At 37.5% G+C, this 27,832-nt stretch overlaps 1 protein-coding gene across 3 annotated transcripts; it reads right to left on the reverse strand.

The window, feature by feature from the left end:
• Positions 1 to 58: 58 nt before the first annotated feature.
• LOC141395183 (uncharacterized) lies at positions 59 to 27,588 on the reverse strand. Of its 3 annotated transcripts, none has more exons than XM_073970720.1 (4): positions 27,103 to 27,588; positions 26,788 to 26,980; positions 10,724 to 10,804; positions 59 to 1,079 (listed from the first exon to the last, which is right to left on the reverse strand). In XM_073970720.1, exons 1-4 carry the CDS (start codon positions 27,229 to 27,231, stop codon positions 859 to 861), a joined length of 624 nt encoding a protein of 207 aa, XP_073826821.1. In that variant the 5' UTR covers positions 27,232 to 27,588; the 3' UTR covers positions 59 to 858. The 3 variants fall into 3 exon arrangements, with proteins under 3 accessions (XP_073826821.1, XP_073826820.1, XP_073826819.1); XM_073970719.1 differs by having other exon boundaries at positions 10,724 to 11,350; XM_073970718.1 differs by having other exon boundaries at positions 10,724 to 11,350; positions 27,094 to 27,588.
• Between the last annotated feature and the right edge of the window lie 244 nt (positions 27,589 to 27,832).

The following is a 27,832-nucleotide window of genomic DNA, read 5'->3' on the forward strand; positions in this document are numbered from 1 at the left end:
TCGAGAATCGTTGAAGGGAATGAACACATAAGATCTTTAAAAAAATAACACAAAGAAATTTTCAGTTAAAACATATTTTTTCTTTTTATTGGTAATATTGTTTTTGTAATCATTTGTTAAAATCAATAGCAATTGATTTTGTTACTACTTTTGTTACTTTTGTGTTACCATTTTTTTGTCGACAAAAAAAACTTCTACAAAAATTTCTACTACCATAAAAAGGTGTTTGTTTTTTTTTAATGTGACTTATTATTTTCTTTACTGTTTTACTTAATTATTTTTTACGTATGTATATAAAAAATCACTTAAATTTACAAAAAAAAAACGGGAAAAATTAAAAATTTCAAATAGAATTAATTAAACAAACCAAACAAAAAATGATGAAACAATATAAAATTTACATTTCAGTACAAAATAACAAGGAGAAAGTGAAACAAAACCGAAAAAAATTACATTTACAAAATTATAAAGGATGGATGGTAAGAGAGCAAAATATAAAACATAGGATGTGGGAGTTGCTTCTTCTTTAAACATTGTTTTTTTAGAAATTTCTATAATTGTGGTTATCAAATAATATATAGAACCATTAGTTTACATATGTTTATCGTTTTCATGTTTTTGTTTTTTTTTTAGAAAATGAAATCACAACAATAGTAAAAGCAAACGTGCATCAACATTTTCTGGTTGTGGGGATGACGTTGTTGGTAATGATATTGGCCGTCCATTATTTGCTACAAAATCACTTGTGGTGGATGATATCCTCGTTCTAACCATCGACACTCTATTAGATCCAGCACCACTGCTGCCGCCACCACCACCAGCACGACTCACGTTGTCACACGTTGCCTGCAGTAAATCTCAGAGTCCAGTATGACTGGTCTGCAATTGTTCAATGGAAATTGAAAGCTGTTCCAAACGTTGCATCAGCTGTAACATATTCTCTTGAGCTTTGGCGGCATTGAAATCATTACCATTCTCCAGTGAATCTTCCTCTGAGGCGGCCAATTCAAAATGCAGTTTGGCAAGGCTTTCTTGTTGTTCGCGTATTTTGGTCATCTGATCCATTGTACAACCAGAACCTGAATGCGTGTTGCGGGCGTCAATAAAATAAAGAAAAGAAATGCAAATAATCAATGTTTTGCTTTTTGTTGTTATTCTTTTGTAGAATCTTGGTAAAAGCTAAATAATTTCACTCAAATGATAAGATAAGATAAAGAGGTAATAATATTGGAGCAAGTTGTTGTTGTTTGCATTTACCGCACAACTTCGAGGTTATTTAATTTTACAAATATTTTGATTTTTTATTATAATTGCAAATAAAGTGAGATAGATAATAGATAATATGAAAGGAAGTGTCACCCAAGCATTTCTCCATTAGCGTAGCAATTCTCCTAAGGAGGATAAAATATACTTAAAACTTATGGTTAATGCTGGGAAAAGGGTATCGTAGATCAATAGAAGTATAGCTCTTTTAAATCTCTCTTGATTGGACGCGATTGGAACGATCATCACAGGTTCATTTCAGGATTAAAACAGCTCCAGAAATACAGTTAAACAACAATCTAATTATGCCGATTGTTGTTCGTCTTAGCGTATATCGTACTGGTTTGTCACCCATTGGAAGATATATTTTATTTTTGTCTTTCATCGACCCAGGATTTGAAAGTACAGTAGAGTCGTGATAATTCGTACCTTGATAATTCGTAATCTTCTATAATTCGTAACAAACTGTCTGTACCTTGAATCCATTTCCTTCGCATTTTAACCCCCTAAATCGAAAATCTCGATAATTCGTATAAAATGGCCGGTCTCTTGGATTACGAATTTTTGAGATTCTACTGTACATTACTTAGAATAGTAGTGCAATAAATAGGCTGACTTCCGAAACGTCAGTTGCTTTGTATTCGTGCATGAAACTAGGCGTTCTTAGATCGAGTTCCATACTAGAGTAATTTTATGAAATTACAGTACCGTAAAAACACCTAGTTTCATGCACGAATACAAAGCAACTGACGTTTCGGAAGTCAGTCATAGTCTATATTTCCTGTACTGTATGATCTCATTGAGTCGAATTGCGAATTGGGCTGCACTAATTGACATGTTCTTGAGAACTAGTTGTTATACACTTAGGCTTACAGGGGGTATATACTCTTTGTTAACAAATATGTTAAACCAAATCTGTTTCAGACAATATGTCCGTCCTTCTGTCTGTCTGGCTGGCCGATTAACACGGTAACTCTCGATGGAAGTTACCGAAACATTGCACTTCGTAAAAAATCTCTCGCACCTGTCGGTAGAGAAAGCGTGGGATCCATTTAAACCTTGCGCCAGATAACCTTCTAGTGACAGCCATTGATGAGTCTGATCCTAAAGGCAGAATGAGTGAGGATCACAGGTCGTCTGAGAAAGATAATAAGCTCTAATGACGTGGACGACAATAAGAGAGGCTTTGAAGCACAGCGATATATAAGGGGCCTAATTACCGTATTCGATTCGATCGAGTATTTGCTCACGAATGAAAAAATTGAATTATAAAGACCTATGTGTTCTTCAAAGAAATTGAGAAGGTAGACGATGGTAGTCTATCCTCTGTTCTGAAGGGGCATTTCAATGTTTTGATCTATTGATTGAGGATTGCGTAATGCAACGCTCTGCTTCGTCCTCGACAAACCCAACAAGTTATAATTTGAGAAAACCGCAAAGATGTAGATGTAAGGTAACGGAGCCGGTAATCTTAGGACGAAGAATTCCATTCCTACTCTCACTTAGCAAACCAAGTGAAGACGAGGAAGACACTGAAAAGATCGAGCACCGTCTCTGCCGGTGTCATTGACTGGCTCTGGCTGTTTGTTGCCCATGGGATTGAATTTTTCTCTTACTTCTCCCTCCTGTAACCATTTCCTCTTCTCTCTTTCCAGAAGAAACACAAAGGGTTCGTGTGAAGTAGATGCCTACAACATTGGCAGTCGACGCGGTGCTCTTGAAGCAACATTAAATGGAAGGTACCCAGCAAAATTTGACGGAAGGGGTTCTTTGCGATGACGTGATTTCATGTCATCTTTTGCATTGGTTCAAAGGAAGTCGTGGAAGATCCGATCTTTTCATTAGGATTTGAACCAATGCAAAGGAAGTCGTGAAAGATCCGATCTTTTCATCAGCATTTGTACCCATTCCATCGATCCAATAGAGATGATGTTTGTGTTTTTATTTACACACCTGTTTATTTTCATTTTGGTATGTTCCAGTACTGCAAAAATCTACTAATTTTTACTATTTTTTCCGATAACATAAAGGAAAAATTGTTATCGTAGTAAAAATAAGTAGATTCTTGCAGTTTCTGGAACAGACCAAAGTTGTTAGAACTGTCGTCGTGATGTTGTCTTACATTTCCTGCATATCAAACAACTAAAATTTCTAAACAATTGGTATTGTATGAAGTCCCAACCATCGAGCTAAAAATAGAATCGGACTGCACACATTGCTATTTTAAAAGTTCCCTTGTCTGTTCTAAATCTGACATAGAATGAAATCAATCAAATCTCGCTTCTTGGAATTTGAAAAAAAGTCCGAAACGAAAAGGAACAAGAATCTGAAAATAAACAAGTAAGAAAAGTCTATAGTCGGACGGAGCCGACCATGGGATACCCTATACCACTACCCTGCGAGTTAGCTTTCAGCAAATCAAAGTTTCTTTTGGACAAATAAGCTTATTGTAAGAAATAAATTTTTGGAGTCTGCAACCTTATCACATTAAGTTTAAATAACAATATAATAATTGTTCCACAAACATCACAGAAGGGACAGGGCGTGCACCACGATTCATATTACAGCAATAGTATGGGGCCTACTGTTTATCGCCGAGTCCGAAAAGCATGTCTTAAAACACCACCTGTAGAGAAGTTCTACATGGTTGAAATACTCAGAAAATGTCGCCAACTTTACTGTGGGGTATTTTGCCAACGTTGGAAATTTGATGTTTGCTGGCCGGGAATCGAACGCCCGACCTTCAGCGTGCAAGGTGGGTGTGCAAACAATTGTACTATGGTGGCACCAATAAGTAATTTTAGAACGGACATTTAGTCTGGACCTAATTTTTTGCATATTTTGACATATTTGCTAAACCATATGCAAGACTTTGTGCCCTAAATATACCATCGAATTGGCTGAAAGTTTGTATTAGGTATTCGTTCATCACAATTTTCGACCTGAAATTTATCGTTATAGGTCCAGGTCTTCATATAGCTCCCATAGAACCGTACCTCCCGATACCCGGTATTTTGAAGGTTGTGGCCTCAATATCAAACTGAAGTGGCTGACATTTTGTATTCAGTCTTCGTTGAAGGTAAAAAAACTTTCCACCTGAAATTTGTCGTTATATGTCCACGTCTTCATATAGCTCCCATAACCAGAACCTACCGATTTTCTGTACTTTGAAGGTTATGGTCTCAATATCCCTCCGAATTGTCTAAAATTTGGTATTAAGTCTTCATTGGGGGTATTAAACTTTCCATATGAAATTTGTCGGTATAGGTCTAGGCGTTCATATAGCTCCCATACAACGAAAGCTCCCCATTTTCGACATTTTGAAGATTGTGGCTCTGGTTACAGATTTCTCTATTTTATTGACTTGTCTGAAGTGAATTTCAAACAGAAAAATGTACACATAAACATTTTAGAAGATATTATTGAAATATATGTAGCATACGAAAATATGTGAAATACAGGAATTTTCCATATGCAAAAATAATATTTGCATATGCATAATTTATACATTTCGCATATTTTTGCATATGTGCTATATTTCGATTGGAATTTAATTAAAAGCCAAAAATATGCTAATTTTACAAAAATAGGTGTTGCATAAAATTCCGCTGTCTACATATCATTGAGCTGATATTAATCGGAGTGCTCTCATTGATATGAGAGAAGGCTCCCTTGTCCCTACTGCGATGTTTGTGGAACAACTATATACTGTACATTTTAAGAAATATTCTTAAATTTGAAAATTGGCGTTGTTTAGCAATTTCTGCTACATCTATAAATTTTGAACAATTGGACAGGTAATATGATAGGGTTCCACGCAATTTGTAAGAACTGGGAATTTGTCTGTCATGATGGAGAAAATTTGTAGCATGGGAGGAAGATGTGGTTCTCTTCACAAAACTCATTATAACTTAGGTAGTAGGTCTGTTACCAAGCACACATATTATTGCAATTTTCATTAGAGGAAAGATCGGTAGTTAATTTTTCATATATAGGCGACTTTGCCGGTATATGGCCTCCAGGGATTCAAATATGGACCAAAAATAAAATGTTTTTATTTAGCATACAAAAGTAATGGTCCATTGCACCCGCTAAATAATATCAGATCATCATCAAAAATTGTAGGCATCTTCTTCGACCTAAACCCCTACCTCGTGCAAAATTTCGTGACTATTGATCTATAATTGCGACCTCTAGTATGCTTTTGATTACATTACAAGCAAAACACTCGATATATTAGGCTGTAACTCTGCTATCTGACCACATAAATCAACATAATTGGCATTAATTGAAAGGGCAAGAGTTGTCCTTCCAAATATTATTTATGTGGGCGGAATGCGTGGTCCAGGAATAAAGATATTACCGGTATATTAAAAATTTTCACAATTTTCACACAAAAGTTGTGGTCCATTTAACCCTCTAAACATCATCCGATCACCATCTCAAATTGCAAGCTTCTTCTTTGTCATATAATCTTACATTATTTAAAATTTCGAGGCGATCGGACTATAATTGCGACATACAGAGCCTCTACAAAATCGGATAAAAATTGTGTTTTTGGTCCATTTCACCCGCTAAATATTTCTCGATCATCACCAATAAGAATAGGGATCTATTCTGATCTGAACCCGACCTCCATACAAAATTTCGTGACGATCGGTCCATAATTGCGGCCTGGAGCGTGTTTACAATTTATAATGGACAGACGGACGGACGGACGGACGGACGGACGGACAGACACACATCTCAAAATCGCTTTATCTCGTCGAGATATGAAGATTGGTATACCACATTGGGGGTCTCCGACGAATATTTCGCGGTGTTACATGAATTTTTACCAAAACAAACTTATAATACCCTTTTCCACATTGTGGTATAGGGTATAAAAAGAAACTACTTTTGGAAAGAAACAATTACAAATAAATTAATTAAGCATAAATGGTATTTTCCATAAAAAGTCTCTCCTCCCCGTTCGTTACATTTTGTTCTTAGAGATCCCTAAAGCAAGCCGGGTTGTAGATCCCTACATATTTCCGTCACTAAACAAAAGAGTATAAATTACCAAAATGTTGTTATAAAATAACAAAATTATAAAATAAAAGTAATTTAAGAAATAAATATACTTAAAGGAGTGCATTTGGAGTCCATGTTGAAATCTGAACTGGTGATGGGAAGATAATTGAAAAAACCTTTTGTAAGATGAAAGAATATCAGTTGCGGAGAACGGAGGAAGTAATCTTTTGCGTTGGAGCGGTGGTGATTACATTGCAATTTTGGATGTAAACTTTTGAAAAACTAAACTGATAAATTATTTATAGTTATTTCATGAATTCGTTTGAATTAATAAAGAGTTTTGTTTTTCATGAAAACCATATTTCAATACAGCATTTCCATTTTCCAAACAATACATGAAAATTTCATGCCAAGGGGTTGGTGAAAATGACATGCCAAAGCATTGGTTAAAATGGCATGTCAAAGCATGGGTGAAAATGGCGTGTCAAAGCATTGGTGAAAATGACATGTCAAATCATTGGTGGAAATGACATGCCAAAGCATTGGTGGAAATGACATGTCAACGCATTGGTTAAAATGACATGCTTTGGATCCAGAAAAGAACGTCATCTTTTGGGGTCGACGCTCATATAAAATTCATCGATGAATATGCTAAAAAGATGACATGCTAGATCACTTGCACCCATGATTGAATGTCATCTTTGGCATCGAACATTTTGCTGGGTACTTACACCTGGGAAGTTTTTGCGGATTCTGAAACTACAATGTTCATAGATGAGAAAAATCAAAAAACAAAAAAAAAAAATCATTTCGATAGGACGTGCGTTTTCCAAGCAAAATCGAAAACCCCCTAAAAATGTCAACTTGAATCGCGATTTATTTAAAAAGAGCGCTCCAAACTGTTCACCACATGGGTGGCTGAAATGAGGTCGATAGTGCCCTGAATCCAACTACCTCAAGATTTTTTATACCCTCAGTCTTTAGGCTAGAAAGAGTATATACACTTTCATACGGGCAAAATGTGCCTCATCGAAATATGGTTTTAGAGTTGATTTAGCAATGTCCGTCCGTCTGTCTGTCTGGCTGGCTGGTGCGCACGATAACTCTCGAACGGATGACCGATTCAGTTCAAATTTTGGCTTTCGTAATATTTTGTCCAAACTTAGTTTAAGTTCGAAGATGAGCTATATCCTCCCCACAAAAGTTCCAAAATTTTCGGAAAATTTGTGGGCATAATAACTCTTAAAGGGAGTAACCGATTTCGTCCATACTTTGCACATCGTGAAATTTCTACCAGACTTAGATAAGGTTCCAATATGGACTCAATCGGCCCACTCCTTCGGGTACCTCCCACACAAAATTATCCGAAGTTGAGTTTAGGACCTGCTTTCGAACCGCTTTGATTTTTGTTGCAACAACTTGTATTCACTTTCCCCCATACGACGGTACAAGTTTCATAAGGGGCAAGTCCATACTTCCTAAGAAAATGGCCGGAAAGTTGCAAAAAGCCCCTATGACACCGTGTGAGGTGGTTGGAGCGCAAGATAACTCTCGAACGGATCTGTCGATTCGGTCCAAAATTTGGTCTTCGTAATATTTTATCAAAACCTAGTTTAAATTCGAAGATGGGCTATATCGGTCCACTCCTTCAGGTACCTCCCCCAAAAAACTTTAAAAATGTTCGGAAAAATGTTGCGCACGATAACTCTTGAAGGGAGTGACCGATGTAATCTATACTTTGCACATCCTAATATATCTACTAGATATAGATCAGGTTCGAATATGGACTATATTTGTCTACTCCTTCTGGTACCTCTCACACAAAATTTCGGATAAGTTTACTTTAAGACCTGCTCTCGAATCACTTTGATTTTTGTTGAAGCGATTTGCATTCGCTACCTCCATTACGACGGTAAAAGTTTTTTTCAGGGGCAAGTCCTTATTTCTTGGGAAAACAGCCCGAAAGTTGTAAAAAAAACCTATGTCACCATATGTGGCGGTCGGAGAGCCCGATGACTCTCGAACTGTTCAACCGATTTGGTCCAACATTTGCTCTTCGTCATATTATATCCAAACTTAGTTTAATGGGCAATACCGGTCCCCAACTTTCGGTACTTCTCCCCAATCTTTAAAAAATGCCACTAAAATCCTAGGACGATATCAGTTGAATGGGGCAACCAATTTGTTCCAAGCTTTGGATTTCCTAATATTTTATCAAAATTTAGTTTAACTTCTAAAATGGCCCATATCGGTCCTTCCTAAGGGTACCTGCTCTACAAAAGTTTAACATTTGTGTATTAGTGCAGTTAGTTCCTAATCCACATTTTTGTCGGCAAGTTCAAATGTCCAAAAAGGGCCACAAAATTCTGAAGAGACCTTAAATACATTTCGCTTCACATTGGCTGAGGATATATATCTGTCGGCAAAGCCGACTGACACTTTTTTACTTGTTGGTGTTACGTTTGACAACATGTTTAAGTCGTCCGCCCAAGCCACAGCTATTTGCGATAAGATCAGAAGAAGGAACAAAAACCGCTGGCCGGCAGCACTTGGGGTGCTGACAAAGAAACTTTGTTGGCCTCGTAAGATATGTGTTGCTAGCCTATTAGTCAGTTTAAAGGCTTTGGAATTTATATAAGAAACGTTTTTGGAATTTTTACCGAAGATAGTCCTTGTGGTCCTGATTACAATGATATATATTTTTTCGCGGTCAAGTCCATGCTTTCTGTCCATACATCCCGAAAGCTCTAAAAATCAAAAGCTGACCAAACAAGTAATGAAGTGTCAGTCGGCTTTACCGACAGATATATACCCTCTGCCAATATGAAGCGAAACTTTCACCTCCGGACAGATCGAATGTATTTAAGGTCTCTTCAGAATTTTGTGACCCTTTTTGGACATTTGAACTTGCCGACAAAAATGTGGATTAGGAATTAACTGCACTAAGACACAAATGTTGAACTTTTGTAGGGCAGGTACCCTTAGGGAGGACCGATATGGACCATTTTAGAAGTTAAACTAAACTTTGATAAAATATTAGGAGACCCAAAGTTTGGACCAAATTGGTTGCCCCATTCAAGTGATATCGTCCTAGTATTTTAGTGACGTTTTTTAAATATTGGGGAGAAGTACCGAAATTCGTTGTCCGGTATTGCCCATGAAACTAAGTTTGGATAAAATATGACGAAGACCAAATGTTGGACCTATCTAGCCTATCGGCTGAGGGTAAACAAATACGAAATGAGTGGCTGCCAAATTTAGATCAAGGTCCAGGATGTACTTTGCCCTCCTCCACAAAATTTCAACACTTTTGCATTTAAATTCAGTTTAAGACAACTTCTTGGATCTTGGGATATGGGTACCGAAATTTTCCAATATGTGTGGTTACTCTTTCATAACTGCCCGCACAGAAGTGCAGATAAGAACAGGTTTACTGACCTCTTAAATTCGTGGTATACAACATGGCTTAACTCTAGTTTGGTAAAAGCTTTCAACTTTTTAGTATTTTTGCACTTATTAAGGGAATGTATAATTTTCTGGGGGAACAGAGACGGTTACCCCGTTATTTGATTGACCCGATTATACTGATCCGATTACTACAAAAAAAAACTTATGAAAATACCTACCCAACAATTGGTCATACGATGGGGATTATTTTCACCGATTCAGAAGACATTTTAAAAAACCGATTTTTGAACCTGGGTATTTTATAAAACTCCCATTAGGGCCGACTACTAAATTTATTCGAAATTACTCGTATAGCTTACACTTTAACCATTTCAATTAGGTTCTGTAGAACCGGGTCTAACCCGGATTGGGTACCCGGTCTTGACCCTTAACTTCATACATCGACGCAACAAAGATATTATTCCAATAATGAAATTCACTTTCTGGGGTTGGCTCAGCGTCATGTAGAGTTAAAAATTTGTTTCATGAACACTCGTAGCCTGGAAGTTCAGGGCCCCAAAAGTCATATTTGGTCTATGATGAATGAAATTCGGCGTTCGTGTGGCTCTCAGCGTAATATGACTACATTTCCTAGGGACAAGGATATGAGTTATAATCGGTCTGCACTATTTGATATAAGAAAAAACTTTCTTTGTCCCACCGTGAGATTTTTTTAAGTCCAAACAATAAGGCAGGGAAGACTATAGTTTCGATCTTCCCCATAAGATCTCATCATTTCCCTTGTTTCTTGTTTGTGGATATTCTCCACCGAAGTTATTTTTCAATACCTTATTTTTTATACCCAAACATTAATCGTCCGCTCGAAATATAAGAGTAGCCAAAGAAAAAATCTGATTGAGAAATTTTTCCTTAGCAACCTCACATAACCCCAACGAAAGTGTTTGCAAAACAAGACAAGACTGCTATGGGTCGTTGAATTACAACGATAAATCTATAAAATAACATAATCTATAAAATAAACACATAATATTGTACTCACCAAACGCTTTCAGTTTCCCCGTATGGAAATCATCCAATAGTCCTAATAGGGCACGCTCCATATGCTTAACATCTGGTACTTCTGAGACAAAAGAATGATGTTTAATCGGACGTTGATCAAATTTATCACTGAGACTGTTGCTGGTGTTCACCGATGACATGAGACCGGGATAGCCGGCACTGACGCTAATGCCAGTGCTGGTGCCAACGCTCGGTTTACGTCGTGACGGTGTTGTTGTATTCGCAATAACGCTCTGTTGCTGAAAGGCAGTACTGCTGTTGGGTGTTGTACTGTTGCTGTTGTTGCCATTCTTATGGATGATGATGTTACTATTAATTGCCTGATGAATATCATCGTTACTATGATGATGATGGTGAATATTATTTAAAGTAATCGGCACAGATGCAACAGCTGAGGCAATTGTTGTCGCCGCCGTAAATGGTTGACTTAAATTAGTCGTACATATGTTATTGTTGTTGTGGTTGATTTTTGTTTTGTTGTTCGTCAGGCTAAAATTATGCGTATTATTGTAGATATCATCACCATCTATGTTAGTTGTACTTTCATCGCTTGGCGTGTCACTACTACTCAACTGGGTTATATCATTTAGGCTATTTGAATCACAATCTGTAGGGAGAGTTGGTTCATTGCGGTGATGATAATGATGGTGATTACCATCAAATGTTTCATGTGTGTCCATGGTAAATATAGCAACAGATCGGGGTATAACAATACCACCATCAGCAGCAGAAACAGCAGTCAACGAAGTTTTAAGAACAGAGCATTGCGACGTTGTCGATACCGTCATGGTTTTTGTTGACGACGACGACATCGTCGATGTCAACGATGATGAGATTTTCAAAAATTTTGTTTTTATGACAAAATGTTTGTTGCGGGATGGGTTTTGAAAATGTAACGGAATAACACAAAAGAAAAATATGTAAATAAAAAAAAAATAAAAACAGAAAAATGTTAAAAACCAAATTAAACAAACTCAATTTAATTAATTAATATTAAAAACAAAAATAATATGGTATATAAAATACAAAACAATTCAATAGAACATAACTAAAATATGATTAAAGTTAAATATTAGTCCCGTGGTTTTTGGAAGTAATGTAGCACGTTTGAACTGTATGGCGCCAAAATAATAACTGACTACTTGTTTATGGCTTTGGTATTACAGAAGAATGATTTTTTATGACCCTTCGTGTAACGTTTGCGCATAACTACAGTGGCGAACATAATTGAACTAATTTAAATTTGTAAGCAAAAGTTGGTATTTGGAAAAACACACTTCCGATTTGAAGAATTATGGGGTAATTGCAATGTCAATAAGTAAGAAAGACAGTAAGTTCGGCTCTCTAACATAAGTCAAACTTATATCTGGTAATATGGTAAAAATATACATTTTAAAAGCACCTAAAATAGTGCAAACTTTTATAGAATGATTGGAATGCCAAATTGCCAATTTAAAAGCACGGCTGAAAGAAAGCATGGACATTAAGGGCCGGTTTCTCCAATAATATTTCTTCCTCTCAGCCTTATCAGAAAAAAAAAACTTTACCAGTGCATCATGATGACCGGTTAACAAGAACCTGTGCCCCCTGACCGATCTTTATTTTCATAGTACTTTGTATGGAGGCCAAAGGCGAGTTTTCAGAAAATCGACAATTATTTTCCAATCGTGAAAAAAGTTTATCAGTTCATTGTTATGGCTAAAAAACGAATCCTACAAAAATTTATGAAAATCGGGTCAGATTTTGATATTGCTTCAATATTCTAGAGTTGTGCCAAAGGAACTATATGGAAAACTATCTCGTTCACTTCGCAGTTCCAGTGGCACACATTTTTTCTTTGAACGAACTGCGTATACTTAACATCACACGTTACATGATGTTACTCATACGTTTTGGAACTACACCATTTTCACATGTAATTCGAAGAATTTCAGTTGTAATTTGATTATTTCATTTGAATTTCGAAACATTTCACTTGTAATTTGAGAATTCCAATTGAATTTCGAATTATTTCATTTGTAATTTGAGAATTCTATTTGAAATTCGAATTATTTCATTTGTAATTTGAATTTTTTCATTTGTAATTCAAATTATTTCATTTGTAATTCGAATTATTCCATTTGTAATTTAATTTTTTCTATTTGAAAATCGAAGTTTTTAATTTGGAATTTCAAATTAAAAAATTCAAATTACAAATTACAAATGGAAAAATTCAAATTACAAATGGAAAAATTCGAATAACAAATGAAAAAATTCAAATTACAAATGAAATAATTCGAATTTCAAATGGAATTCTCAAATTACAAATGAAATAATTCGAATTTCAAATGGAATTCTCAAATTACAAATGAATTAATTCGAATTTCAATTGGAATTCTCAAATTACAAGTGAAATGTTTCGAATTACAACTGAAATTATTCGAATTACATGTGGAAATGGTGTAGTACAAGGGTCTAGGAACAAGATTACCCAACTCTACAATATTCATATATGGTCAATTATAGGTAATTTAGGCCCTACAATATACCTTACATTAAAATCCGAGCCGCATTTCGTAAATTGTTGTAGGAGAGAGAGTGATTTGCACAAACTTATGAAGACATCGACGCCAAGTGGACATTACGATCGACGGTCTCCAAGAAGGCGGTAGTGGATGGAAAAGACTCATGGAAAGAACAACAAAAGAGTGTAGCTTGGAGGGGCTGTTGCAGTCAGTAAGGTTGTTGTTTTCGTTTGCCACCGCTGTGCAATGCTAAGCCCACCCACCTTGAATATCAGGGTCGATGGTAGCAGAATTCCGACCACACACTGCCCCAAAATTCTAGGGGTCACATTCGACACCACTTTCACGTCGTCCGCGCATGCCACAGCTATCTGCGATAAACTGAAATGTAGGAATAAGGTCCCCAAGTCCCTAGCCGGCAGCACTTGGGGTGCAGATAAATAAACCTCGTTGACCACGTATAAAGCGATAGGTCGGTCTGTGGTAAGCTATGCGGCGCCAGTTTGGTCCCCGAATTTATGTGACACGCAGTGGGATAAGATTCAAATTTGTCAGAACGCCGCCCTGAGAACAGCAACAGGGTGCCTCCTCAAATCTACAGTGGACCATCTACATGAGGAGGCAAAGATTCTTCCAGTACGACAACATAATGAGATGCTATCGTTGCAGTACTTGCTCGGGTGTTACCGTGAGAGCCACCCCAATTACCATCTGCTGGCCACCGATACACCCAGGCATATCAAGAAGGATATTCATGCTCTAGAGACGGCGGTCCAACAATATAGGAGAGAACCTCTAGATCAACAGGCAGGTTTGAACAGCATTCACACGGACACAGTTGCTAAGACCATAAGCAATTATTATGTGAATGCAGTCATCGGAGTACATACCCCATCTATCGCAGCTGAAGAGCATCAGCTGCCACGACAAACCAGAGTAGTTTTGGCTCAATTACGCTCGGGATATTGAAGTCGCCTAAATTCCTATTGGGCGGGAATCGATCGCACCGTGCAGGACATCGGCCCAGTAAGCGGCATGGGCCCGCACAATACTAAGCACGTATTCAACTGCCCCGCCAAGCCTACTCATCTGACTCCAGTGGATCTGTGGTTACATCCTATCGAAGTAGCCACGTTCCTGGAACTGGAGATAGAACAGGGCCAGATTGAACAGGAGAACGAAAATACAAACATAATAATAAAAAACTGTTAAAACAACAACGTTGCACACCGGTTACCATGTTCGATTCCTGGCCCAGAAAACATCACATTTTCAAGGTTGGCAAAATACACATCAGCGTAATACTGGCGATATTTCCTGGGAATTTAAGCCATGTAGAACTTCTCTACAAGTGATGTCTTAAGACAAACCGTTTGGACTCGCCTATAAATAGAATGTCCCATACTGTTTATATGTTCCATATGTTCCCGATGAGTTTTCTCACTTTATCTTTTAAGTTGAAACGGCTGAAGGGAAAAACTCTAGTGGAATTTTATAACCCCCAATGTGAATCGGGGTGCACTCCCTTCGAGGATGTTTGTGGGATGATATATAAGGACCCGGCGGAGGATCCGGAAGAGTTACTAAAGATCGTACAACCATATGAGGAAACTTGAGGATATGTATCCTGTAATGTGATGTTTCATATCGGTGAAGTTATATTCCTATACTCTGTCATTACCGAACTTGTCGAATACCGCCGGCAAAGTACGAATATCTGTTACTAGTCCATGATGTCTTCAATCCTGAGCAAACTCTCAGCAAACTGCCTATGTCTACACGATCCCAGCTTTGGCAAGCTGCACGTTTTAGTAAGCTCTCTGCACTTAGCACGCTCCAACTTCTTAGCCAGCTCGACGCTCATAGCCAGCTCCTTTTTACCGAGCTCTATTCTTACAGCACCCGAATACTTCATAGCAAAGCAAAAAATCCGATCGCCACCGAGCATCCGAATGCTTCAGAGCCGAGATACACATACGATAACAACCGAGCGAACAACATGATCTTGGGCTTGCTTCGCTGAGTCCATAGAAGGGGTTAACGAAGCTGCCAGGTTTCGTAAGATTCTATCCAAGGATCCCACACCCATGGGTAGCATCAAACGAGAAAACGGCACGTGGACTAACTCTGGTCTAGAGACTCTAAATCTGATGTCAGAAGTGCATTTTCCAGGCTGTACAGACCCAGAGAGTGACTCGCAGTAAACGAATCACAATCAGGGCTGCACGGCACAGGACGAGCAACTGATTGACAGCTTAACTAGCATCCCAAGAATAAAATGGGCGATAGACAGCTTCACACTTGCAGCCTTCCTCGATATAGAGGGAGCCTTCAACAATGTGAAGCTGGAATCCATTCATAATTCGCTCACTAACGCTCACCTTGTTAGGTGGGTTGATGAAATGCTGAAGAGCAGAATCATCAACTCCCATCTAGGAGAGAGTTCCGTAAGGAAAAAGGTTTGCAGGGGTACGCCTCAAGGAGGAGTTTTATCACCCCTCCTCTGGCTCCTTGTAATAAACGAAATTATTTTGAAATTCAAACAACTAAGGACGAAGGTGGTAGCCTATGCTGACAATGTTGTTATCCTCATAAGCTACAAATTCTTGCCGACCATATCAGACCTTATGCTGCGTGCTTTAGTGCAGCTGTCTCGCTGGGCTCGCACCAATGGACTTGGTGTGAATCCAACAAAGACTGAGCTCGTACTCTACACGAAGAAGCGCAAAATTCCCGATTTCCCGCTATTTTCCCCTCCCTTCACCGATTTACTTGAGTTTAGTGGATCCAATCACATCAGTGATTATATACCCACTGTACTTAACTTCAACCAAATCAACGTCACAATCCCAAGCAGGGATGCCTGGTCTAGTGGTTGCCCTCCTCTTGGCGGTCTGGCCATCTACACAGACGGTTCAAAGAAACCCCACAAATTAAGCAATCCTTCAAGAGATGGAGACGGTCAAAGAACTTGGGAGTACCCTTAAAGGACCGGTGACTATTTTTGTCGATAGTCAAGCGGTCCTTAAGGCTCTCAAGTCATGGACCATAAACTGAAAAGCTATCCTCGACTGCAAAAACGCTCTGCTTGAAGTACGCGACTTCGTTGGTCTTTGCTGGGTTCCAGGACACAGTGATATAAAGGGAAACGAAGAGGCGGATGAACTAGCACGGGGTGGCTCTCAGTCGACTGACTTACCAGTTGAGTCATCTATCAGACCACCAAAGTGCTACTACATCCGAAAACTTCGCGGTTACTTCCTTGAGAAGGCGGGGCAAAGATGGCAAATGGAAATTGGCTGTAAGGTATCCAAGGCAATCTGGCCCAGCTATTCTCAACAAAGAACCAACTCTCTTTTTTCACTAAATAAGTTAGGGATAAAGACCAGTGTAGGTCTCATTACCGGTCATAACATGGTCAGGTCCCTAACTGCTAGATGGGACAACAGTAGTGTATACTACTGTAGGCTATGTCAAGATCCAGAAGAAACAGAGACGGTCGAACATCTACTATGTAGGTGCCCCTCGTTACTCACGAGGAGACATCGATTCTTCGGTAGATATGAGATAAATATTTGTATTTAAATTGTTGGAGTCTAAAAATGTATTTTTTATTCAATTTAATATTTTTATCCATATTATTATACGTTATTTAATCTTTTCAAACTATGTATTGATTGTAGTATACTAGCCATATATGGCCATTTGGCTTGGCTTTGAAATGAATAAATTTAAAATAAAATAAAAAAAAAAAAAAAAATACTCTGACTTTCTTCTCCGACATAGAACCCATCTACATGTACCAATTTGCCAAAAATCTCACATGGCTTGGCAAACAAAACTAATTAATCTCTGTTTTTCTTTCTCCTTCACACAGCGGGGATAGAAATCGGCTCAACTCTGAACAACACCCTCAGCGGCATCACACCCACATCCGCATCACATCCACTACATCAAAATCTTTGCCACAACCACAGCAGCCGCACACCCATATCCATTACTCATCGCATCCATCACACCAAAGCACTCTACATCAACAAAACCTGCAATAGCCCAACCACCGTATATTACTTCAGAAAAGACCAGTCACCACTTTCAACACCCATCTTATAAATCAGCATCCATCATCATCACATACCCTTACTCATCACATCCACCACACCAAAACCACTCTACATCAACAAATCTGCGACATACCAATCACCGTTTCATCTTTATTATAAACCGTCACCTATCGTCTATCATCATCACAACCTCAACAACAAAACATAAACATCTCTATAATAGACCAACCACCGCACATCACTGCAGTATAGACCAGTCACCACACACAACAACTTGATTATAAACTTACATCCATCATCACAACCTCAGCAACAACCTATAAACTTACATCCATCATCACAGCATCACCTACACACTCAACTTCACAAACAAATCCGCAATAGTCCAGCATCTATCATCATCACATATAGTCCAACCACAACACACAGTTTCTTTAAGGATGATCACAATGGACCTCATGGTCTCCGAGTGAAGTAGCTGCCAACAACGGTAGCTGCGCGTCCTAAAACCAAACCAAACCAAAGTCTATTGACATTGAGCCGATTATATCAACCCCCTCGAGCCGACAGCAACAATACGACTGTCGTCATACCAATCATAGCAACCAGATTACCATCAAGCCGACATCACATCAACAACCCGATTAGCATCGAGCCGATTATAGCAACACGATTACCATAGAGCCGACTACAATAACACGATTGTCATAGAGCCAACATCAACTACTCGATTATCATATTCATATTCTATCCATATTCCTCACACCTTCGTATCGCAAATTCCAGTGTATTGAAATTGTCGACCCTGGCACATACTGAGCTTATCTCAGCCCTAGGCAAAACCACTCGTTATAATCCTTATATGGTGGTGTTCCTTTTTCAAATATGATAATGATTTCGTTGTTTTAGGCCCGAGGTAATCGGGAAATGAAGATTGTATCATCGCTGAAAATCAATTTATTTGTTAAACTTTTTCGTATGGAACATCTTCCAGCGAGGCCACAAAGATTCCGCCGGGTTAATCCTTTAATGCCTTTATGACTAAAGTGATGGTTCGAGTGATTTCCTCGGTCGAACCGCTGTGTTTATATCGACCTAGAATTGTTCTACAGATTAACAGAAAGAACACTTTATAGAAGAGTCGATAGGGTCGAAAGGGGTCTTTATAAACGATCAGAAATGAGTCATAATAGACGAATAGAGGCGAATATTTATAGACAACCAAATGGAAGTTTGCATACCCGACCAAAAGGTGAAATTTTTAAAAAGTACCAGATGTGTGGTTTTGACGGCCAGATGAGAGACTTTATAAAGGATAGGGTAGAAAACTTGAGTTCAAATCAGATGGGGTTATTTGAAGGCAATCAGAAGGCGAGAAGGGAGTTTTTACAGACCACCATATAGGAGTCTTTGGATGCCACCGTGGTGCAATGGTATGCACACCCGCCTTGCACGCTAAAGGTCGTGGGTTCGATTCCCCGGCCAGTCAACATCAAACATTTTTCAACGGTGGCAAAATACACCTCAGTAATGTTGGCGACATTTTCTGAGTATTTCAGCCTTGTACAACTTCTCTACAAGTGGTGTCTTAGACATGCCGTTCGGACTCGGCGTTAAACAGTTGAGCTAATATGAATCGGGGTGCACTCATTGATATGAGGGAACTCTCCCCTCTCCCTCCTGGGATATTTGTGGAACAATTATTTTTATATATGGGAGTCTTTATAGAGGATCATAAAGAAGTCTTCAAAGATGGACTTGTTTATTTAAATCTACGTAGAATTAGATTCTGATCAAGAATATATGCACTTTGTTGGTTCTTAAGCAAGTATTTCGAAATATCAAACTTAATACACCCTGCATAATATGGTGCAAAGTGTAAAATTATCGATTCAATCTTAAAAATATTCTGTTCTGTCTTTGTGTCTGATACAACATTTCAACATGGCTTCAGGTAATCCTTTCAATATTATACAGCCATGAAAGCCAGCGACTACAGCCAGAACGGAGAAAGGCATCTATGTGTCACAATAAAACTTGTCAATAACCATATTGATACCTAAGCCCACGCCAAATTCCTGTATAAAAAATCAAAATTCAAAGCGTTTACATTTTCTTCAACATGTATACTACCACACCACTGGCAGATTTAGTCCATACTCCAATGAATACACTACGTGTATACTTAAAATAAGGAATTGTTTTCATCAAAAATACTCCTTTTTCTCCTTAGAAATAATTTGAATTCCGTACTTTTCTCCCACACTGTAATATGTTGATGATACTTCACATTGCCGCAAAACAATCTGGCTGTATATTTAAAACAATACCATCCCATAAGAAGAAAACATGAGGATATTATTTTATTATACTTTACGATGGGGTGGTTATTTCAACCACGAAAGGGAGGCGTATAAATTTGTAATGCTTGCATTCAGGATTGCCTTAACGATTCGTGACTTTAACAGGCTAACAAACAATAAAAATGCCAATAATTATGTTTTGCATGAAACGGGGCAGAATCAACAAGTTTTGTTTGGCTCTTTTTCGGCAATTAAATGTTATGCACAGGCGCCATGACTGGCTGAGATAATTGCAATAAAAAATAACTAATGCGTGCAGAAAAAAATATAAGAAACAAAATTATAGTGATTTTTTCTTCTTTTGTAATAAATGCAATAAAATCTGTTGTGCTTGAATTAGAGTGTGTTAGGCATTCATGTTAGTAACAACAAATGATGTCATTGTCCACCGGGTTATAAATCGGAGGCTTTTGTATGACTTATGTGAGTAGTTACAGAGATTTGGATTGCCACAGTAATTATCATATCACGCTCGTTTGCATGTAAATTGAATATCTGTAGGTTTATCTGTATGTGTACTTTCTTATAACTAAGAACAGAGAATTGTTGTGAAAGAAGAAATCCTTTATAAATTATTCCTTGGGGATTTAAATGAACAGATTAATATTACAACCATACACAAAAGGAACACAAAAGTCAAGGACGCGAAAAAGTTAAGAAGAAATGTAAAGGTATTAAAAATACATCTGTATCAGTAAAAACGTTGAAAATAGGGGGAACAATGAGTCATTAAGGAAGAGACAGCAGGAATGGTTTTATTTTGGCATTTGCATGTTTCTTTATTTCAACTGTTGAATTTCAAGGCTTCAGATCATTTAACATTAATGTCCTAAAGCAAGATGTAATAATATGAACTTTTGTTAACTTGTGTCAGCTACCTTTTACATACGACCAAAAACGTAAAAAAACAATACGTAATCTACACCTTTTTCAGATGTAATTCGTAACATTTCATTTGTAATTCGAGAATTCTATTTGTAATTCGTAACATTCTATTTGTAATTCGAATCATTCCATTTGTAATTCGAATTATTCCATTTGAAATTCGAATTATTCCATTTGTAATTCGAATTATTCCATTTGTAATTCAAATTATTTCATATGTAATTCGAATTATTCCATTTGTAATTCGAATTATTTTATTTGAAATTACAAAGGAAATCATTCGAATTACAAATGGAATAATTCGAATTACAAATGGAATAATACGAATTTCAAATGGAATAATTCGTATTCCAAATGGAATAATTCGAATTATATATGGAATAATTCAAATTTCAAATGGAATAATTCAAATTTCAAATGGATTAATTCGAATTACAAATGGAATAATTCGAATTACAAATGGAGTAATTCGAATTACAAATGGAATTCTCGAATTACAACTAAAATGTTACGAATTACAAATAGAATTCTCGAATTACAATTAAAATAATTCGAATTACATCTGAAAAAGGTGTAGTTCACTGTCCTAGTTCCAAAACGTATGAAAAATGGCAAACTGTGTGAAATTACGTATACGCATTATTTTTCATACAAACGATGTGGACGATTGGAACGACGTAGTGAACTAGATAGTTCCATCTAGTTCAATTGCCACAACTCTAAAAAAAACAGAGAGAAGCCCATATATGCAGACATTCTAGTGAATTCCAGAAGAACAGAAGTGACGATCAGAAGACAAGTAGGGAGTTTTTAAGAAACGAAATCTTAATATTCGTCAAATACGGGGTATTTTTAGACTAAGAAGGAGTTTTTATAAACGACGATGGGGAGTCATTATTGACGACCAGAAGGATGTCTTTGTAGACAGTCAGAAGGGAATATTAATAGACACCTAGAAGGGAGAATTCGAAGACCACTAGATGGGAATCTTTATATAGGACCAAATAGGAATATTTATAGACGGGAGTTATTATAAAATACAAGGAGGCATTCTTTTCACCTGAAGGAGATCTTTGCAGATGACATTATAAAGACTAGAAGCACTCAATATAGTCTTTAAAACGGTCAGAAAGAAGATTTGTAGGCGACTATAAGGGAGTATTTATAGACAACTAGATGAAAGATTTCCTAGACGATCGGAAGGATGTGTTTATAGATTTGAGGAGACTATGGGCCAGAAGCGTGGCTTTATACACGAACAGAACTCATGTTTTAATTACCGACAAAAATCGGTAACATTAAAATGCTTATAATTTTGGTAATTAACGAAAAAGTTAACAACCAAAATAAAGTTGTCGATAAGTCCTACCGATATCAACAGTGTTGTCAACTTTTATCGATGCTTTCCATTCATAATTTTGCGTTTTGATTTTACCGATATTTGTCGGTAACGCAAAATATGAGTTACAGAATTCCCCAACAGAAGGGAGTCTTTATAGACGGTCAGAAGGGAGTGTTTATAGGAGGTCAGAAGGAGATGGAGATGGCTAGGAGGGATTGGGGAGCCACCGTGTTACAGTGGTAAGCACGTCCACCTTGCACTCAGAAGGTCTCCGGTTGAATCCCTAAGCTGAACATGAAAATTTTCGGTGGTACATGTATGGAAAAAGATGGTGTCATTATAAACGAACATTATAGGCGATCAGAATGGAGAATTTCTAAAGACTAAAACGGTTAGATGAGAATAGAATTCTGTAACCCATTTTTTGAGTTACCGACAAAAATCGGTAACATTAAAATTATGAATGAAAAGTATCAATAAAAGTTGACAGCACTGTTGCTGTCGGTAGGATTTAGCAACAGCTTTATTTTGGTTGTGAACTTACCGACAAATTTCGTTAATTACCGAAATTATAAGCATTTTAATTTTACCGATATTTGTCGGCAACTCAAAAAATGAGTTACAGAATGCCACTACAGAAGGGAGTTTTCATATACGATCTGAAAGTAGAGCTGGCAAATTATTATAGATAGTCCAACTATAATTTCGGCCAACCAAACCTGTTGTTTTGGGTTATCTGTAGCGAATTATTGAAAAAATAATTGCTTTGGGTCTGATATAAAATATGCTTAACAGCAGCGGTCTAAACGATTGTCGGACTATAATTAATTGTGCAATATTTAGCTGCCCAGCTAACCCCACTGATTCCTGATTATGGAATTTTTATGTCTGGATACAGAGGAACCAGAACCTGGTAACTGAGAAATAATACACGAACAATTATATTTGCCTGGGTACAACAACAACGTGGTCGGACTATCGATAGATTGCCAGATCTACCTGAAAGGCCTCTATAGACGACCAGAAATAAATCTTCATAACAGACAGAAATGCAGCCTCTATAGATGACCAGAATGAATTCTTTAAAGATAATCGGACTATCAGAAGCAAATGTTCAAAATGGCCAGATGTGAGTCTTTATTGGTGACTAAAAAGTAAGCAAGGAATATTTACAAACAACGGGAAGGTATAAGGAATTTGAAAGACTAGGATACTTAAGGAATTTGAAAGGCTAGGAACTCGGGTAGTTGCATACGCAGACGATGTAGTAATCCTAATCAGTGGGAAATACTTATCCACACTGTCTGAACTTATGCAAGGTGCTCTGGTAAAACTCTCACGCTGGGCTCATAACAATGGTCTTGGTGTGAACCGGGCAAAGACAGAGTTGGTACTATTCACCAAGAAGAGGAAAATTAATGAATTCACACCACCCACGCTAGATGGGGTGCAATTGACCCTCTCTACTGAGGCGAAATACCTGGGAGTGATCCTCAACCATCGGCTAAAATGGAAAAGGAACACGGAGGAGCGCACTAAGAGGGGCCTAATTGCACTTTATTCTTGCAAGAACTCCATAGGTAAGAGCTGGGGCCTAAGGCCACATGTAATACACTGGCTGTATAGGACAGTGGTCTGCCCCATTCTGACTTATGGATGTCTCGTCTGGTGGCAAGCCCTGGAAATTAACGCCAACTTGTCTAGGTTATCTTCAGTGCAACGGGCTGCATCAGTTCTCATCACGGGGGCAGCAAAAAGCACCCCTCAGGCAGCCCTGAATGCTGTTTTGAATTTCCAAACTCGGGATATTCTGACACAGTACCAATCATCCTGGAGTGCCTTGGAGCTTAAGGAGATAAATCAGTGACGTTGGTCAGAGCTTGGACATGCTATTATTCTGAAGCGGATAAACAGTCAGATTGGACTAAGTGACAGAGGGGTGATACTGATTATGTTTCACCATTCCTGGACTTTCACAAAGTTAATGTGTTTATCCCTGACAGAAGTGATTGGGAGCAGGACAGACCACTTCCCAATCGTCTACCCATTTTTACCGATGGTTCAAAAATGGAGGATGGCACGGGAGCTGGTGTTGAATATTAGGCGCTCATATAAACTTAGCGACAACTGCAGTGTCTTTCAGGCAGAGGTTTTTGCTGTTTTAAAAGCCTTATAGCTACTAGAGGAAATGACGCACAACGCAGGTATGATAGCGACCATGTACGTGGACAGCCAAGCTGCATTAAAGGCGCTTAGATCTTACACCATCAAATCTAGGATTGTTCAAAACTGTAGGTCTTTTCTTAAAGCAAGCAATTTGGACATTAATTTTTGTTGGGTACCAGGACACTGTGATGTTGAGGGTAATGAGATAGCTGATGAATTGGCAAGACGTGGCTCCCAATCCTCGGACCTAAGGGTGGAGAACTGTGTAAAGCCAGCGAGGACTTCCTCGGCAAACTCAGCCAGTTCTACGCAGAGAGAACCGTTAGAATTTGGCAAGACGTACCTGGTTGCAAGGTATCTAAGTCAATCTGGCCGGCAATCTCGGGGCATAGAACTGCGTCCGTTTCTCACTATGCAAGTCAAAAATCAGAATCGTTACAGGGGTCATAACTGGACATTGCCGAATAAGATCTATGACTTGTAAGTGGGATGATGAGGAGGATATGGAGACAATCGAGCACCTTCTGTGTAGATGTCCTAGACTGATGGTCAAAAGACATAGACTATTTGGTGCATATGTGATTGGATCTCTCTCCTTCTTCTCCTCCATTGACCCTACAGTCCTGTCATTTTACTGCAAGAGTCTAAAATCGGCTAAACTGTTTTCATCGATTGGACAATAAATGTGGTCTGTAGAGTGATTTTGGGAAAATTTGCCTTCGGTCCCATACAAATATGCCTTTGGCCCCATACAATTTTAAAGAAATCGCTCTACAGACCACATTTATTGTCCATTCGATGAAAACAGTTTACCAGTTCTTCGTAGTGGCTAAACAAGTAATCCTACAAAAAATTTTGATAATCGGCTCCAGTGGCACGTGTTAACATATTCCGATTGAGCTCAAACTTTGGTTATCTTAATTTTTAACAAAACTAAACATTTAAGGAGGGTGCCGCATAAAAAATCCGACATAGATTTTTTAAGAGCACTCTAATAAGCATGGCCTTATACTACTTTTGGACTTTTTGTTGTTGAAAAATATTGCATAGTCTTGTGGTAATTGGCTACCTGCGAAATCCTTTTTTTGTAAAAGATTTTTGCGGTGGCAACGATAGCCCGAAAACGGATGGGCCGGTCTTCGTGAACTTTTGTGGGCGTTTTAAGAACCTAATAATGTTGTCTTTAAGCGAAACAGAATTTTAAAAAATCGATTTTAAAAATTTGTGATCTCCGATTTTAACGAAAAAAATTGAGATCTTTGTCAAAAAAATGGGACAAAATAATTAATAAAAATCTGTCTCGCTCACCAAACTTTACGAATAGCACCGACTTCAAAAATGCTATTTCGAGAAACACGCGTTTAAAGTTTATATGCTACATACAAATCACAATAAATTGTTCCCTTACAATGGTCATATCTCAGCCAATTTTGCTCCGATGGACTTGCGGCATACTCTATACTACCTGTATAAGTATAGACAGTATTTTTTTAAGTAATTTTTATCGACGGCCAGAAGTTAGAGTTGGACAAATCTATTTCCAAATTGTTCCTAATAGTTCCGGCACCGATACATTATTCGTTTTTCTTTCCTTCTAAATACTTCCCGATATAATTAAATTAATCATTCTATTTACCATTTTTTGTGTTTTCACGCTTTTTTATAGTTCTGATATTCGGAGATGATACATAACTAAATCTTGTTTTTTTTTGAGGATGTTGGTAGTTCCGGTACTAAACAACTCTACCAGAAGGTAGTCTTAATAGACGAAAAGACGAAAAAGAATATTTTACAACAAACCGAAATGAAGTCGTAATAGATGACAATAAATGTGTCTCTCAAATCTTCATCACCAAGCTAGTAGTAGTAGAAGGCTTATCTTTTCGTTAGCGGCACATTACGATTGATGTTCCCTTTTTAAGATAGCCTTCTTTATTTTGTATTCTAATGCTACATAACGTTTGCCCCGGAGATGTATAAAGTTTAGGAGAAAGGCTTAAATTCAATTTAAGTGTCTATGTAGTTTGAGTTTAAGTTTTATGGTAAAGTTATGATAATGGTAATGGATATGATGGTCTTAAATTCTGGCCGAAGTCCGGATCCGTCTTAAAGAGACTCTAGATTTAGGGTAGTTTTTTCCGCCAAATGCAAATAAATTTGTTGCAAGTTTTATAGAAGAGGTGAAGAAAAAGAAAAAGTGCCATCTTTTTAAATCTGTTTCTAATAATGCTTTACTACGAAGCAATTCTAACTTTAAAATGTGTTCATGTATTCTTGCAAATCTTTAAAACAAAGAATTATTGTCAATATATGTATGTGAAGAAGTGGAAGAAGTATTTAAAATGCGTATTTGCAAAACTATATCAAAGAAACGGATTACCCTTCATTTAAAATGCTAAACCACAAAACTGTGTTATTTGTAAGTAGTTCATTTCATAAGAAAAAACTAAACATAAAAATAATTACTGATAACAATAGTAGAAAAAATGAAAACACAAAAGACAAAAGTGGAATTGAATAAATGAAAAATAATTATCGAAATCAAATGGAAATGCAGATGAACAGGTCTTTTTCCAATGAACGCCAATTTGTAACATGTGAATTATTTATCATGATTTTTTTATGAACACCAGACACGCCCTCAGCGACTTTCAATGAAACATTTATCAAAAGATTTAAACGACACGCCTACAATATTACTTGTTCGTTCCCAAACTTACCTTTTAATAGTTTACGTGGTCTTGATTTGAATTCAAATCTTTCATCGTTGGTACCATGCAAATGCGGTCGGGGACGTCTTTCATTGATGTATGTTACTTTGGCAGATGTTTGTCCGACTTTATCAGAACGTTCAATAGAACATGAGGCGGAATTACGGCTACGAGTTGTTTCACCACTAGATATACTCTTAATCTGAAACAAAAACAAATAGAAGAAAAACAACAGTATTAAATCATAGGAGGAAATGAGCAATGCAATGCGTTTGCCGATAAGACAAAGTTCAATCACATTGGGGAGACACATACAGAACTTACATTAATTTTGGGCACGGCCATTGGAGAGGCAGGAGTTGGAGCTGATTTGGGGGCGCTGTTTGTAACATCTTCTTCAGTTTCGACATCGACCAATTTTTGGCGTTCCACGACTTCATCATTGGGTTCCATTGTTTAGCAATATGTATTTTGTATATTTTGTATGATTAATTGGAAGCTATTGTATTGTTTTGATTTTTCCCTCACTCTTCTTCTTCGTATAGATTTTTTCCTCTTTCGACAACTCAATACAAACAGCACAATATTCGAGACTTTAATAACTACCCCAATGTTACGTTATTTTATTAATTATTCCACTGTCTTCATTGCAACACGCTACTATTTGAGAACATTATCAGTTCCTTTTGCAATTATTTTCATTATTTAAATACATTTTCTTTTTACGTTCCTTGGCAAAAAAATTCAATACAAGAAGTAGGGATAAGACGATTTTTGACATGAGCTAGAGAACAAAGCTGAATGGGGAGTATGATATGACGCCGTAACTATAAATAAAAACAAAACAGAGATGACGGTCAATTGTTTTCATAATTTGAATTAGTGAAACACGTAACGTAATGGCGTTGGTTACTTTTAATAATTTAAAATTTATTTTAACTTTTTTAATAAAATTAGATATAGGAAATGTTTTTGGACGACACGAAAAGGGTCTTCATTGACGACAAGAAGGGAGTCTTTATATACGACAAGAAGGAAGTCTTAATAGACGGCA

Source organism: Musca autumnalis, unplaced genomic scaffold, assembly GCF_047663935.1.
Source record: "Musca autumnalis isolate F117 unplaced genomic scaffold, ASM4766393v1 scaffold_2, whole genome shotgun sequence".
Taxonomy (NCBI): domain Eukaryota; kingdom Metazoa; phylum Arthropoda; class Insecta; order Diptera; family Muscidae; genus Musca; species Musca autumnalis.